General features: G+C 33.3%; 1 protein-coding gene across 1 annotated transcript; it reads right to left on the bottom strand.

Annotated features, from left to right (window-relative positions):
• Positions 1 to 6,551: 6,551 nt before the first annotated feature.
• LOC141844280 (uncharacterized) lies at positions 6,552 to 10,077 on the bottom strand. The gene is made up of 4 exons (XM_074732320.1): positions 9,857 to 10,077; positions 9,289 to 9,418; positions 7,630 to 7,830; positions 6,552 to 6,819 (listed from the first exon to the last, which is right to left on the bottom strand). The coding sequence occupies exons 1-4, from the start codon at positions 9,988 to 9,990 to the stop codon at positions 6,565 to 6,567; spliced, it is 720 nt and encodes a 239-aa protein (XP_074588421.1). The 5' UTR covers positions 9,991 to 10,077; the 3' UTR covers positions 6,552 to 6,564.
• Positions 10,078 to 14,564: the final 4,487 nt, after the last annotated feature.

Below are 14,564 nucleotides of genomic sequence, written 5' to 3'. Positions count from 1 at the left end.
TTTTAATTATAATCTCCCTTTTAATCTGACATGTATTTAGGGCTCTTTATTAACCATAAAGTAACCTATCTATGTGACTTAGGGTTTGATTTAAATTAAAATAATAATTAAAATTAATTTTGAAATAGATTTGTAAAGATTTTCAAAAAGTTTTCAAGGATTTATAAAAGATAGTTTTAAAATATGTTAAGACATGATCTATGTGTCAGTCCCCACTAGGCTGACTACGTCACACCTAGCCCAAGCTTGCATTCTTGTGCTGTGGATTCAAGTTACTTGTTCATGTGTCTAAGAGTACCATACTCTTAACATGTGATACTTTAGCCAAAAACTTTTAGTAACAATCCTAACAAGAGGCCGTAGGATATACGTCTCCTTTTCAAGAAGCAGTGAATCCTCTGTGAGTTATTCAAACACCTTCAAGCACTTTGACTATACCTAATTATCCTGGATCCACATCTCCTCGGAGATGTTTGTTTAAGATGTTAAAGTATAAGCCTCTATAAGCAAGGTGACTTAAATACCGCAAGTCAAAGAAAACTCACACTTAAGCTGCACTAAGATCTTCATTGACATATGTATAAAATCATATGAAGTCTCAAGGCAGGTCACTCTAATGAACTAGTTACCTTTAACTAGCATCCACATTTAACTCTCAATATCCAATGTCTCCATCCAGTGAGAACAGCTGCTTGGCAAACCAAGGAGTTTAAACATGGTAGTCTCAACAAAATCGATGACGTCCACATTTATCAATTCATCGACTAGAGATAATTTCAATACATTCATTATTGGACATATAGAGATACCCACAAGTTGTGATCAATCACAAATTCTCTAATGTTATGAATCATATTGCAAACATTCAGTAAATAAGTTTAAGATCCAATCAAACACATAGAGAATGTGCACTCATATAATGAATTACTTTTTATCCAATAAATAGTATAATCGTAAGGCGATTGCCTTATAATACCTCTCAAATATAACATTTTTCATTGAGCTAGACCACTGAAATAAGAGAATTTTCTCTGCTCAGGGTCTCTTGGCTCCCAATAATATCCTTTATAAGGTCAATGCCGGATGTATCCTATCTATTTTTACTCATGCTTTAGCTTCAGTGAGGTTAAGTCATCTATTCCTCTTATACGTATTTCATCATAGATTAGATGTTGATGTTAATCTTAACATATTTCATTGCATTGTGCATTATACAATTAAAACTCATTCAGAGAAAGATCCACATGTCTTTCTCTCATATCATTAATATATAGCTTGCATCATTGGGCATTGATGTAATTAGGGATAGAGCCAACATTAAACCTCTGATTGACTATGATTAGATTAGACTACGCAACTTATCCCTAGATGGGATGAAGGAGGGTCTTCACACCATGGAGTGGGATGAGCACCATGATGATCATGCCGACAAACTTGGCGGTGAGGAGGCTAAGGGAGCACCGTCATTGCTGGCACCAGAGGTCTCTGACGATGATGAGTTCTAGATGAATCGAGATGATTATCTGGAGGTCGCCATTGAGTCACTTGATACTCAAGTCAAGGAGCTATACCTTGAGCTCATTGGTCGTCTTAACTCCATTAATGGATTCATGGTCTTTCTAACCCAGATGTTTCAGTCATGGATGCCAGATCATCCTCCTCCATTGCTTTCTACCCTCATTGGAGCGACTGACATTTGTTTGTGTTGTCTTGTATACTTGTGTATCATATATGGATGAGAGTTTCATCTTTGTTATCTTGTTTGACATATGTGTTCTATGTGAGCATTTCTTCCTCTTGTCTATTATGTATGCCATGATTTAGGGAGAGGCGACCCTCGATGTGCTTTATCTTCCCATTATCATACTATCCTAATATTTTGATATTTGTCAAATGGGAAGATTAATGTGCTCTAAACTTTAGTATTGTCAAACATCAAAAAGGGAAAAATTATTGATGCAATCGTGTCCATGAGTTATAGTTTTGATGGTTAACATCAATAAAGCTTAGAGCAAAGTATGAAAAATCTCACTTGTGCATCAAGTGTGCAGGAAAGTCCTTACAAGTAAGAAAGTCAGATGTGAGGCAAAGGGAAGTTCAAGAAAGTTGAGAAGTGAACTCTTAGTGAAAGAAAGTCCTTACAGGTTAGAAGTTTGGATGTGAGGCAAATGAAATCCAAAAAGGTCGATAACTAGATTCTTGAAAAGAGAAAAAAATCGACTGTATCACGGATTAGATGCGCAGGAGGTAATTTAGACAAATTCAATAAAAACTTTCATCAATCGATTGATAATGATATCCAATTGACTGATATTGGTATCAATCGACTGGAAGGTAATAAGCAATAGACTAATACTACGTTTCAGCTTGGACACTGCATATCAATTGATTGATAACCATGTCAGTCGGATTTATTGGATCGAGGTGGACCAGCAAGAAGGGGGTGAATTGAACTTGAAAATAAAATATGAATCTCTTGCGTTTCCTTACAAGGATAGAAGTTAGCAGCAATCAATTAAATAAACAAACATTATTTAAACTAAATAAATGATAAAAGACAAATACACACAGATGTACTTGGTTACAACCTAGGTGGTTGTAAGCCAAGGCGGTTGAAGCTCGGCTATGAAAATCTCCTTCTGGCGGAGAAGTCTTTTACAGAATTTTGAAGCATAGAGACTTAGAGAGAAAATTACAAAGAAATTGATGATTTTACTTCTACAACTCTAAGTCTTATTTATAACTTAAAAGAATGGATCTGGATCGCTGATCGTAGATGAACTTTCTCTTGGCCGTTGATCCGTTGATGCGATCCTAATCGTTGATCGGAGATAACCTTAAATCTCAAACGTTGATTTGATAAAAGACTTTCAAACTTCCAACTTGATAAGCCTCCAACGTTAATCTCCAAAGTTAATCTCCAACTAATTAGCCTCTAACGTTAAAGAGTCTTCAACGTTAATCTCCAACTAGCCTCCAACGTTTAAAAAATCTCTAACGTTAAAGCTTGGTCAAAGTCTCCAACGTTAATAAGCTATGCACCATTAAAAGTCTCCAACGTTAATAAGCCATGCACCATTAAAAGTCTCCAACGTAGTCAAGCTTGGCCCAAGTCAAATGTTGACTTGGTCAAAGTCAACTTGGTTGACTTTTTGTAGATAGATCTTCTGGGTGATTTCTGGCCAACCGGAGTTTGGATCACCCGAACCCAACTCTCGCCTTTCGCCTTTCGCCTCTCGAGCGTGCTTCCTCTCGGCTTCTCGTCCCTTGGACGTCGCACACGTCCTTCTCGCTCCACCGGCGTATTCTTCCATAGCTTCTGCATCCCTCGGATTGCACCGAGCCCATCGGCTTACTTCCCCATGCAACCCTTCTCGCCAGCTACGTCTTACGTTCGACTTCCTCCGCATCTAAGTTCCTGCACACTTAACAGAGGAATCAGAAACACACAGGACCTAACCTAACTTGGTTGATCACATCAAAACTAACCGGGGCACCAACAGATTTTGATTGAAATGATAAAGAACATCAATTGACTAATTCTATTTCAGAAAAAATAAAAGAGAATCGATTCGATTGATTCACCACATCAGTTGACTGATTATGTTTCAAAAACAAACAGAAGAGAATTGATTCGACTGATTTACCACATCAGTTGACTGATTCTATTTTAGAAGTAAATAGAAGAGAATTGATTCAACTGATTTATGACATCAGTCGACTGACTCTATTTCAGAAGCAAACAGAAAAGAATCGATTCAACTGATTCACCACATCAGTCGACTGATTTTGTTTCAGAAGCAAATAGAAAAAAATCGATTCAATTGGTGACTTAACTATCCATTATATGTTTTAGTAGCAATAAATGACAAGCATGAAGATATTGCCTTTCATATTTTTTCAAAAGCATGATTTTAAAATATGTATCATTTTGTGAGTATGATGGTACTTGCTAAGCTTTATGCTTATAGTTTTATTTTCCTTGTACTGCAGATAAGGGCAAAGGAAAATTCGAGTAGCGGAGGCGGCAGAGACGATGCGAAGTGTGTGATGTGGTGGAACTTAGAATAAAGAGCCTTGGGAACTTGCATCATTAAGAATTCTAAAGACTAGTCTTTATGAGTTGTTTATTTTCCGCACTTTCGAATGTTAATAACTATAGTAGTTCTATGCATTATTTGATAGTTGGTAAATTACAATAGCATGCTAAGTAGTAGTGAAAGAAAAAGTTGGAAGTTACGGAACCATTTTGATGCCAACAGGTTATTTAAGATAAATTCAGATACTAGCATTATTTAGTTTTAATGTCAAGTTGATACCCTGGCTAGATTTCTAAATCCATGTTTAGAAATTGCTAAAGTATGTTTAATTGTCATGCAGATATCTATTTAATAGTCTATAATCATTTAATACAAGTGGTAGAACTTAACTATAGGTTTATTGGGGTCATTATTATTAGGATGGTTAAACTTTATATTACCCATTTGGGAGCATGTGTTTACTCAACTATCACATAGCAAGAAAGTTAAAATTAATCGTAGAGTTTAGCACAGAATTTCTACTCCCTTCTCCATGCTCTTTGATTGTAATGATTGCTTGGACCATTGTTTGCTATTATGTTTAGACTTTAAGTTGCTTATTGAGAACATGTGTTTACTCAACTATCACATAGCAAGAAAATTTAAATTAATAGTAGTTTTAGCAAGTATAAGTAACGGATCGCCTTGCGGTAAAAAGGGCGGTCGTTACACTAGTACCCTTGTCTTAGCACTCCCTAATTTTGAGGAAGTCTTCAAAGTGGGCTATGATGCATCCCATGTGGGAATCGGAGGAGTACTTAGCCAAGAAGGACATCTAATAGCCGTCTTTAGTGAGAAACTAAATGAGACAAGGAAGAAATATTCTACTTATGATATGGAACTCTATGCAATTGTTCAAGCACTTCGACATTGGCGGCCTAACTCATTCAAAGGGAATTCATTCTTAATTTAGATCATGAAGCTTTCAAACATATAAATTCACAAGTCCACTTGAATAGAAGACATGTTGGTTGGGTCGTGTTCCTACAAGAATATACTTTCATGTTGAAACACAAGAGTCAGCGGCTTAACAAAGTTGCTAATGCACTTAGCTGAAGAGTTGTATTAATTAGTTCGATGACTGTGCTAGTTGAGGGAGTTGGTGTCATCCAAGATATATATAAAGATGATATTGATTTCTAGATCATTTACCAAAAGCGCAAAGAGGGGGTACACAATGATTTCTTGCTGCATGATAGCTTTCTTTTTAAGAGAGCGTGGTGATGAATTCTCAAATGTCCTCTCAGAGATTATATCATTAGAGAACTTCATGGTGGAGGACTTGGCGGACATTTTGGATGAGATAAGACTTAGCTGCTAGTTAAGGAAAAATATTTTTGACCTACAGTTAATTGAGATATTGCGAAATTTGTGAAAAGGTGCCAAATATGCCAAACTTGCAAGGTACAAAGCCAAAACTCGAGTGCATATACTCCCTTACCTCTTCCTGATGCTCCTTAAGAGGTTGTTAGCATGGACTTTATTGTTGGGTTGTCAAAAACACAACGAGGTATTGATTCTATCTTTGTGGTGGTGGATTGCTTTTCAAAAATGGTGCATTTTATTCCTTACAAGAAGACCATGGATGCTTCATATATTGTTGAGACGTCATCAAATTTCATGACCTCCCCAAGACTATTACGTCAGATCATGACTCAAAATTCCTTAGTAATGTTGAATATTGAGGCCTTAACGGACCAATACAATTTTGTAGAAAAATCGGAATGTCATCAATTGATCAAAGTCGTAATTGACTTCAAAATTGAAATCTACGTTTCGCGTAGATAGATTTAGACTATTAATTTGCTCAAATCCGATTAAGGGTGAATGAGAAATTAATTGTTTAAAGACAAGCCCAGAATAACATTAATTGTTAATTAATGTTATATAAGGAAGAGGATAGGGAATAGTCTCACATCAAAAATTTTCGATGAATTTTCTTTCCTTATTAATGATGCTGTGTTAATGGAGTTAACACAAAAAGATCATGTGCTCTCTTCTCAGGGGCGAGCAGGTGCTCACACCTGTGAGCCCGCCACCCACCACCCGCCACGTGCGCACGCGCGCAATGGGCGCTTTGTCGGTGCACTTTGCACTTAGCATTGAGGAGCTTAAATTTATGCTCCAGATGACATTGCAGTACCTACGTGGCACTCGAGTGATGTGTCAAGCTTGTATCTGACGTGGCAATGCCTATGTAGCATCATTGCCACGTGGGCAAGACAAGATGACTGGATTGTTGATTGGGTGAATGGATGGCAACTGTTAAATAAGTTGTGCGAGAGCATAAAACCTCACTATTAAGAACAGTGTTAGCCCTTAGTATTCGATCCTAAAGTTCGAAATACAAAGATAGAAATGAACCTAATAGCATTTAAGTAATTGGCTATTTTACCCTAACACCTAGGTGCACTCACATTTCAATTTGACATGGATTAAGGTCCAAAATGATAATGGAACAGTAACCAAGAATGTCCAGTGAATTTCAAATAAAGGAGTTAAAAGTAAGTGACTCAGTAAAACATGTATAACAAAGGCTAATACGGATGTAGTTTCTAACCATATTACTTACAATAGATGGCTCATTTCCAGACTCATCCTTTGAAGTAATATTAGCATTCCAATCACCGAGTTTCTCCATGAGAGTAGAAAAGCTTTTCTCTGGCACAACAAGACGCAATCTCATAGGGGATCTTTTGATAGGGAAATGGTTCTGAAGCTCCCTAATAACTTCCAATGCCTACCAAAGGAAACAAAAAAATGTATTGATGTCATTGTTATTCTTCAAATTGATATCGAAGACATGACACTTTTTGGACCAAATAACACTATGATCCAGAATCATAAAGGGGTGCACTCAATATTGCTTAAGGAAATGAGGAGTTTGATTGTCGTAGCCATTTACAACTAGAATTATTTATGATAAGCCTGCCCTATAAGCAAAACTATAAATTCATGCTCCGAGTAAAATAAATAATAAAACCTCAGCTCAAAATACAAATGAATCTAGAGAAAGAAGAAAAAGGAGAAAAAGCCAAAGAAAAAAAATCTGGAGACAAATAGAGATGATCAGACATAAAGTACAAGGAGATTATTTTAATATAAACTCTATCTGAAAAAGCAACTTGGAGACCAATTTTTCACCCTTTCTATAGATAATGGATTTTCCTCGAACCGTATCAACCCAATCAAAAATTAAATATGAGAAGGTAAGAATTTAAGTGAGAAGCTATGATAGTCCAATGATTGACTTGGACTGGACAAGGAGAGAGTTGAACATAGAGAGGTGGCAACAAAGGCTTCGACAGATAACTAAACTGGAAAAATGAATCGTGAAATGATCTGTCAGGTTCATCTACCAATTCAGTTTTAAAGCGTCAACACGTAGATATAAATAGATCTTACAAAAGTCTGATTGGCAACAATTTGATAGGATAAAATTCTTTTGCAAAGTAAATTATGTTTGTGTTGGCAGAAAAAAAAAAGGATGCAGCAATAATACTAGATAAACATGAACTATGACATTTGAAGTTTTAAATAAACAAGCTACCTGCTTTTTTGAGTTTTGATTTGGATCCACTGCAAAATGAATCTCATGCATAAGTCGCTCAATCATGTTAATTGTATAGGGACGATGAGTTTCAGAGTTGATCGTTTTCTGCATCACAATAGTTGCAATATCCCGGAACTGACTAGATAATTGAGATTCTCTCTCCTTCCCAGCAACTTGAAGCTCACCTTTTTCCAAGATCTATCAGTCATCCACATTTTAAGATCTTCCAAATTTACAGAAACTCAAAACTTTTTTCCTTTATTAAACATGAAGAACATATAAGGAACCAACATTTAAAAAATAAAATTTGCATCAATCGTTGAGAATAAGAGAATGTTAGTGATGTATTTATCATGTTAAATCAGAATTACAGATGGGTCAAAGCACAAAGAAAAATTCTTCCCAAATGACCAACATTAAGAAATAAAATTTACAGAAGTGATCAAACATTGGAGTGGTAAAATCATAGTAATATGATATTTCATGTTAAATCAGAATTGTGGATTGGTACTGTCAGAGCACATAAAAAATTTCTAATTTAAATTATATTGATCAGAAGATTCTGTAACGAGAGGAGACTAGGCCCCTTTTACAAGAACTATGATTCAATCTTAAAATTAAACCTATCTCTACAAATTTTATGCACATATAATTAATCCTTAAAACAACTTAAACAAACTAGGACCAATCCGTGTGTAGGTGTTGTTCAAAAGCTACAGACTAATCCACCAAATCAACAAAAAACACTCTATCCCCCCTACCATATCAACAAAAGATACTCTATCCTCCCTCACCATTTGCATGAGTTGTCCTAAAGGGGGTAAGAAGGCTTTCCATTTGCGAACTCCATGATGCCTCAACTCAAAGAAGGAAGAATGATCAGATTTCAGGCTTTGTGGACCATGGACCCCAATTTTCACTCAGTGACCAACTATTTTGGTAAAAGCTTGTGATGTGGCAAAAGAATGCACAAGGAGTGAAACCATAAAGGATATTGTAACCACTGATTGACCCTGTAGCCTGATAGAGTGATAGGCTTGGGCTCACAGGTGCATGCAGTTTCAAACCATGAACTTCATATGCTGAGGTAGTCTCTCAAGCAAGTCTGCTCAGCGCCTGCTTCCAGTCATTCATTTAATCCTTACAGGCCATAAGGAAGTTACCCCCCGCCCCCACCCCTTTTCACATTCCCTGTAATACCCAAAGCTGATCTTTAGGAGTACGCATTGGTCTGCTTTCTACAGAGTTTAGTTTCTCACCCTTTGTATTATCCTCAATGTATAGATGGTGATGCTTATATTAATGTATTCCATTGAATCACATTTGTTCCAGCCCCTTGCCATCTGAGATATCACTATGCTTACCCTGGTTTCATATACTTTATTTTTCGTATTCCATGGGACATCTTTTGTTCAGATTGTTATCATCTGAGAAATTATTTGCTTGCTCTAGTTTCAATTCACTACTAACAAATGATAAAAATGTTGGCTTTTTTGTTTGCAAACTGATGATATATTGCTTGAGAAATATATTTTTCTCATAAAAAAATAGCTCCCAAATCATACTAGGCACACTAATCTGTAGTGTTTTTTTTTTTGCAGTTTTATTATTTAAAATATAGCATCTCAAGCAAGACAGAAAGACTCCACATATTACCTCCAAACATATTTTTGACTGATCATCGGTACCAAATGCTGCAATCAGTTCTTTTGATTTCGCAAGAATTCCTTTTGAGACATTTGAATAAACTGTTTGTGACTGCAACACTTCATCCAAATCCTTCTCTCTGCATAATCATTGAAGAGAAAGTATGACACAAGTGATAATGCACCAACAAATAAAATAGCTTTTAGAAAGACCAAAAGAAACACAAGGGAAACAATAACAAACACAAGAGTCAGAATTGTCTGAGTAAATAAATATAGCAATTTTATATTAAACTAATAATCTAGCTCAAAAGTGAGGTCAGTTTCCTAAAGCTTCAAAATTTCCATTAATATATCTGTGATATACACAAAAGCAATCTCTTTGTCCTACTTACCAATGAAAACCTCCTCTCTTCCTTTCCAAGAACAATTGGACAAACCCCGTACCAAATCGGAAAACACGATAACCACATATGAGAAGTTATAGTTACATTTTCCAGTGTAGAAGCCGAAGGAGAAGGACGAGCAGAAGTTAGTTTTATCCGACATAGGGAAAAAGGAGACATGGGGATTCTTACACTCCTGATCGCCACGAAAGGACCTTGTTCTTGTAGCAGGCGATCTCGAACCTTATTCCGTGCTTCTTGAGGCGGACGACCGCCACGTTCGTGAGGCGCTTCTGCCCGACGGGCTGCACCAAGGTCTTCGACATCTTCTCCCCGCTGCTTCCGCCGCTCGCCGCCCCTCGAACAAAATTCTCACCTTCCCAATTCGGCCAATTCCTGGTCCTGCGGCTGTGGAGAAACGAGAAATGCGCTCCAAGATTCGTGCAATTGGTTTTGGGCTGGGCTTCGAATTATTAACCAATCAAACGTAAACTTAGTGTTGGGCTTATTAAGAGCTTTTTTAAAAAATATAAATAAAATTAATAGATTTAATATTTTTAAGATTAAAATATTTATAATATTTAAATATGACCTCCATAACACTTGGTGATAGAAAGTTCAACATGGAATTGACACAAGACAAAAAGTTTAAATTAGTCACAATTAATCGGACACTTGATGATCGGAAGTCTAATATGAAATTGATAAGTGGTAAGTCCAAGTGAATCATGAATGATCGGACACTTGATGATTGAAAGTCCAATATGAAATTGATAAAAAAAAAATCTAAGTGAATCATGATTGATCGAATACTTGAGAGTCGAAAGTCCAATAAAGAGTTAGCATAAAATATAAAGTCTTAGTAAGTCAAGAATGATCGGATGTCAAGTAATAGAAAATCACGATAGGTCAAGATTAATCTGACGTAAAGTGAAGGAAATCCGATTAGATCGAAGTCAATTAAGAAATATACATTTTTCACATTAATTCTCATTTTCTTGCTAAACGTGCAAATATGATTTTATTTTTTAATATGATTGAAATTTCATAATGGATTGTCAAAATTATTAGATGAATAGACTGATATATTTTAAGATTAAAATATTTATAAGATTTAAATTTCTCGTGAAATCTGAATGAATTAAAATATTCTAAAATTAAGATAATGACTAATTTGCTTATAGATATAAGACTTCATGAATTGCAGTCATAAGGTTTTCTTTCTTTTATTTTTTTTATTGCTTAAAAATAAAATAAATATTTGAAATTATTTTATTCAAACGCATTTAAATTTATTATAGGTAAATAATATGATAAAAATGATTATAATTTTATTTTTTAATTTTTAAACAACAAAATAAATCAGCCTAACATATTATATGGGAAAAATTGTAAGATGGCCGGCTTTCAAAAATTTGTCCAATGGTACAATTATATCAATCCTTCAAGGACGGATCTTCTCGATAGCTGTCATGGGCCTTGGGCCCAACCTAATTTTTTTTATTACTTATTATAAAAAAAAGTGTTTATAAAATAGTTTTCTATATTAGATTTATTATGCATGAGTCCTTTTTTGTAATTGTTCTTTATTTAATCCATTCCTTCCCTAGACTCGATCACAATTCAAAATCGTCAGTTTGACAATTCAAAATCTTCGATTCGATAATTTCTGAAACATCCACCTTTAATATCTTAATTGTCTAAAATAATTATGATTTAAGATTCAAAACTATTGAATTCGCGAACGGTTCAAAATTACTCTATGTTCCATTATAAATCTGGATATATATATATATATATATATTACACAAATTATATTTCTTTTTCACGCCGGTTATTATCTAAGTTAAATATTTTTTTCATATAAGTTTTTGATAATTTTTATAAATTTAATATTAAATGAATAAAATAAGAGTTAAATCAAAATAAATAAATAAATAGCTTATAATCGACCCGTTAACTTGGATCAATAGATAATCAACAGGTTAACTTGGGTCTGAGTTAGGTCCGATTCAAATTTGACCTTGGATCAGGCCTATCCACACCCAAAGCTCCGCTCAGTTCCACACCCAAATCCGCCCTCCAATTATGCAACTGTCTTAATAGTGACCACATTGAATGCTAGTCTTCCAATTAATCATGCAACTGTCTTGAGAGTGACGACCACATGGATGTCAGGTTGATGGCTTACTTGTCAAGGATATTCAGGTTGTCACTCAATAAATAGCTTTTCCTAAATGGGGATCGCATCGACATCTGGGTAGGCCGTTAACCCTGATGGCTAGTGAAAAATTTATGTGGGAATAGATAATGCAACTGAAATTATCATTTTTTTTAGGTTGATGGCTTACTTCCTTCTTTTGTCATTGATAGTGAACACAATTTAATTCTTAAAATTCTAGTTTATGCCATTAATATTAAGCTTTTAAATTAAATTAATCAATAAAGGCTATTAATGTTTAAATAAATTATTTTATATTAATATATTTATGCATCAAAGTTAAAATGTCTAATATCAATTTAATTTATATTTCCATTAATTATATTTTAAATACAATTTTTAAAAAATATGTTTTTATATTATAATTGATTAGGGAGAACTGTAATGGGCTGTCTAAAATAGAAAGAATGGATCGTAAGATATTTATTTATTTATTATAAAAATAATTTATGGATAAATTTTAAATTAGTTTGTGGACTATAAATTTTTTCTTTTTCCTATAGCATTATCCCCGTAATATTTTTCCACTTTTGAATGAATGAGCTAAGGTTCATGGATAATGTTTCGATCCAATAGTATTGAAAAGTAAATATTTTATGGTATATAATTGATAATTATCATATAATAAATATTAATATATATATGTTGTATGACGTATAATCTCAATCTCTTCCCCCACCGACGTCGTGCTGCCGAAGAGGAAAAGGTAGGATAATTAGAGTTGATTAACCGTTGATCAATTAATTAGTTGATTAATTACTAGATTAATCAAGTTATTAATTGGGAAATTAATGAGTTAAGTTAAGATTGTTAAATAATTAGTAATTATATAATGACAAGTTTAATGATGAGGATTAATCCGTTGACTAATAGATTTATTAATAAATATGTTGATTAATTAATTCATAAGTTGATTAAAGTGATAGATTGAATAATTAGTGATTATTTAAGGTTAATTGAATTAAATTAGAAATTTATCTTATGTGGATTTAAATGAGTAATTAAAAGATTTAATTGAGCACGGATATGACACCTTGTCGGACCATCATAATATCTCATGACGTACGGGTAAGGAATCACACAAAGTGTTGGGATATAATCGAAGTTTCACATTGGAAATACATATAAAAAATCATAAATTTATAAGATAGAAGATATTTCCATTGGTATGAGACCTTTTGAATTGAGTCAAAAATAAAATTATGTGGGAGGGTTTAGGTCTAAAATGAATAATATCATACTATTATAGGGATCAGATACTATCAATACTAGCTAATAGAAAGGTTATTGGAGATATCCTTCAATTATCATATAGGATCAAAAAGATTAGATTATGACCTAAATGATAGGTGACCACACGAGATATAGAAGAAGACTACGCACCAAAGCTAGATATAGATCTTGGACCATCAACAGTTAGCCATATGGGACAATTACTTTGTCATCCATTATATCCATTATATAAATATTTGTATGTTTATGATGTTTGATGATGATTTTTGATGAGCAAGAATCTTTTATCGATCATTATATATTTTGATGATATATTTATCTATCATTATTATAAAAAAAGAGTAACATATGGAAAATAATTTTATTTTTTAAATAGAGGGATGATATATACTTTTAATGATCAGTTGATAGTAGTTATAATAATATTAAATTAAAAAATGTATATTTTAATAGTAATTAAGAAGACGTTCTAGTTCGTTCTAATAATTAAGAAGACGTTATCGTTCAATGACATAACGTCTCGTTCAATGACATCGTCCCTTTGGTATCACTGTTTGCCTTTGCATACTCCACTGAACAAGGACAACAACAAATTTAAAAAGGTTATGGGCATCAGACTAGCTACGTGCCATTTTCTTCTAACTCTGATAATGTATGTATGGACACTCTTTTTTGTAATCTGTGGAATTAAGATTTTTTCTCTCAAAGTTCTTTTTTTTCTCTCTCAAACTGTCTTATTTTATATTAATTTTATAGAATTTAATCATTATATATATATATATATATATCATTTACGTGAATTTATTGAATATTTTCTATTTACAGATGAAATATAAAATATCTTGATATGTGGTTCCACATAAGTCTTTATCAATAGCAATAGCACAATCAACATGCAATATACAAATTATTTGAGAATGGATAAGACTTAAAGATCAGTGAAAGATCTTCGATTCATCGTAAAAGGTACGTCAAAGTTTCATTCATCGTAAAAGAATTTATCTAATTTCAATTTTATCTTTTTTTTTATGCATGCAACTTTTTCTTCTTCTTTTTCATGCAATATGTATTTTCTTTTTTTTTCTTCTTAAATTAAATTAATTTAATTTAAATACCATTTAAATTTTAATAAATAATGCTCTAAATTTATTTAATTTTATTTTTAATTTTAAAATTGTAAAAATAAAAATAGATTAATAAAAAACTAAAAATATTTTTATTTATTTTTAAATATATACTATTTTTAATATCTAATTATAAAATAATTTTAAAAAATAAAATAAAATTGATAACAAGAATTGATTTTATTAATAAAAATAATTAAAAATAAATGAAAATAGCTTTCGCATTCATTTCTTAAGTCCAGCACCACAGTGTTTTTGATCTTTAGAAACTAACACCGCAATGTTGACGCGTCTCATACACTATGGTATTGATTTTCGAAGA

The sequence above is a fragment of the Curcuma longa genome, chromosome 13 (assembly GCF_044706935.1).
Source record: "Curcuma longa cultivar G26 ecotype Majalengka, Jawa Barat chromosome 13, ITB_CL_G26_1.1, whole genome shotgun sequence".
Lineage (NCBI taxonomy): Eukaryota > Viridiplantae > Streptophyta > Magnoliopsida > Zingiberales > Zingiberaceae > Curcuma > Curcuma longa.
This window is presented reverse-complemented; position numbering and strand designations above follow the sequence as displayed.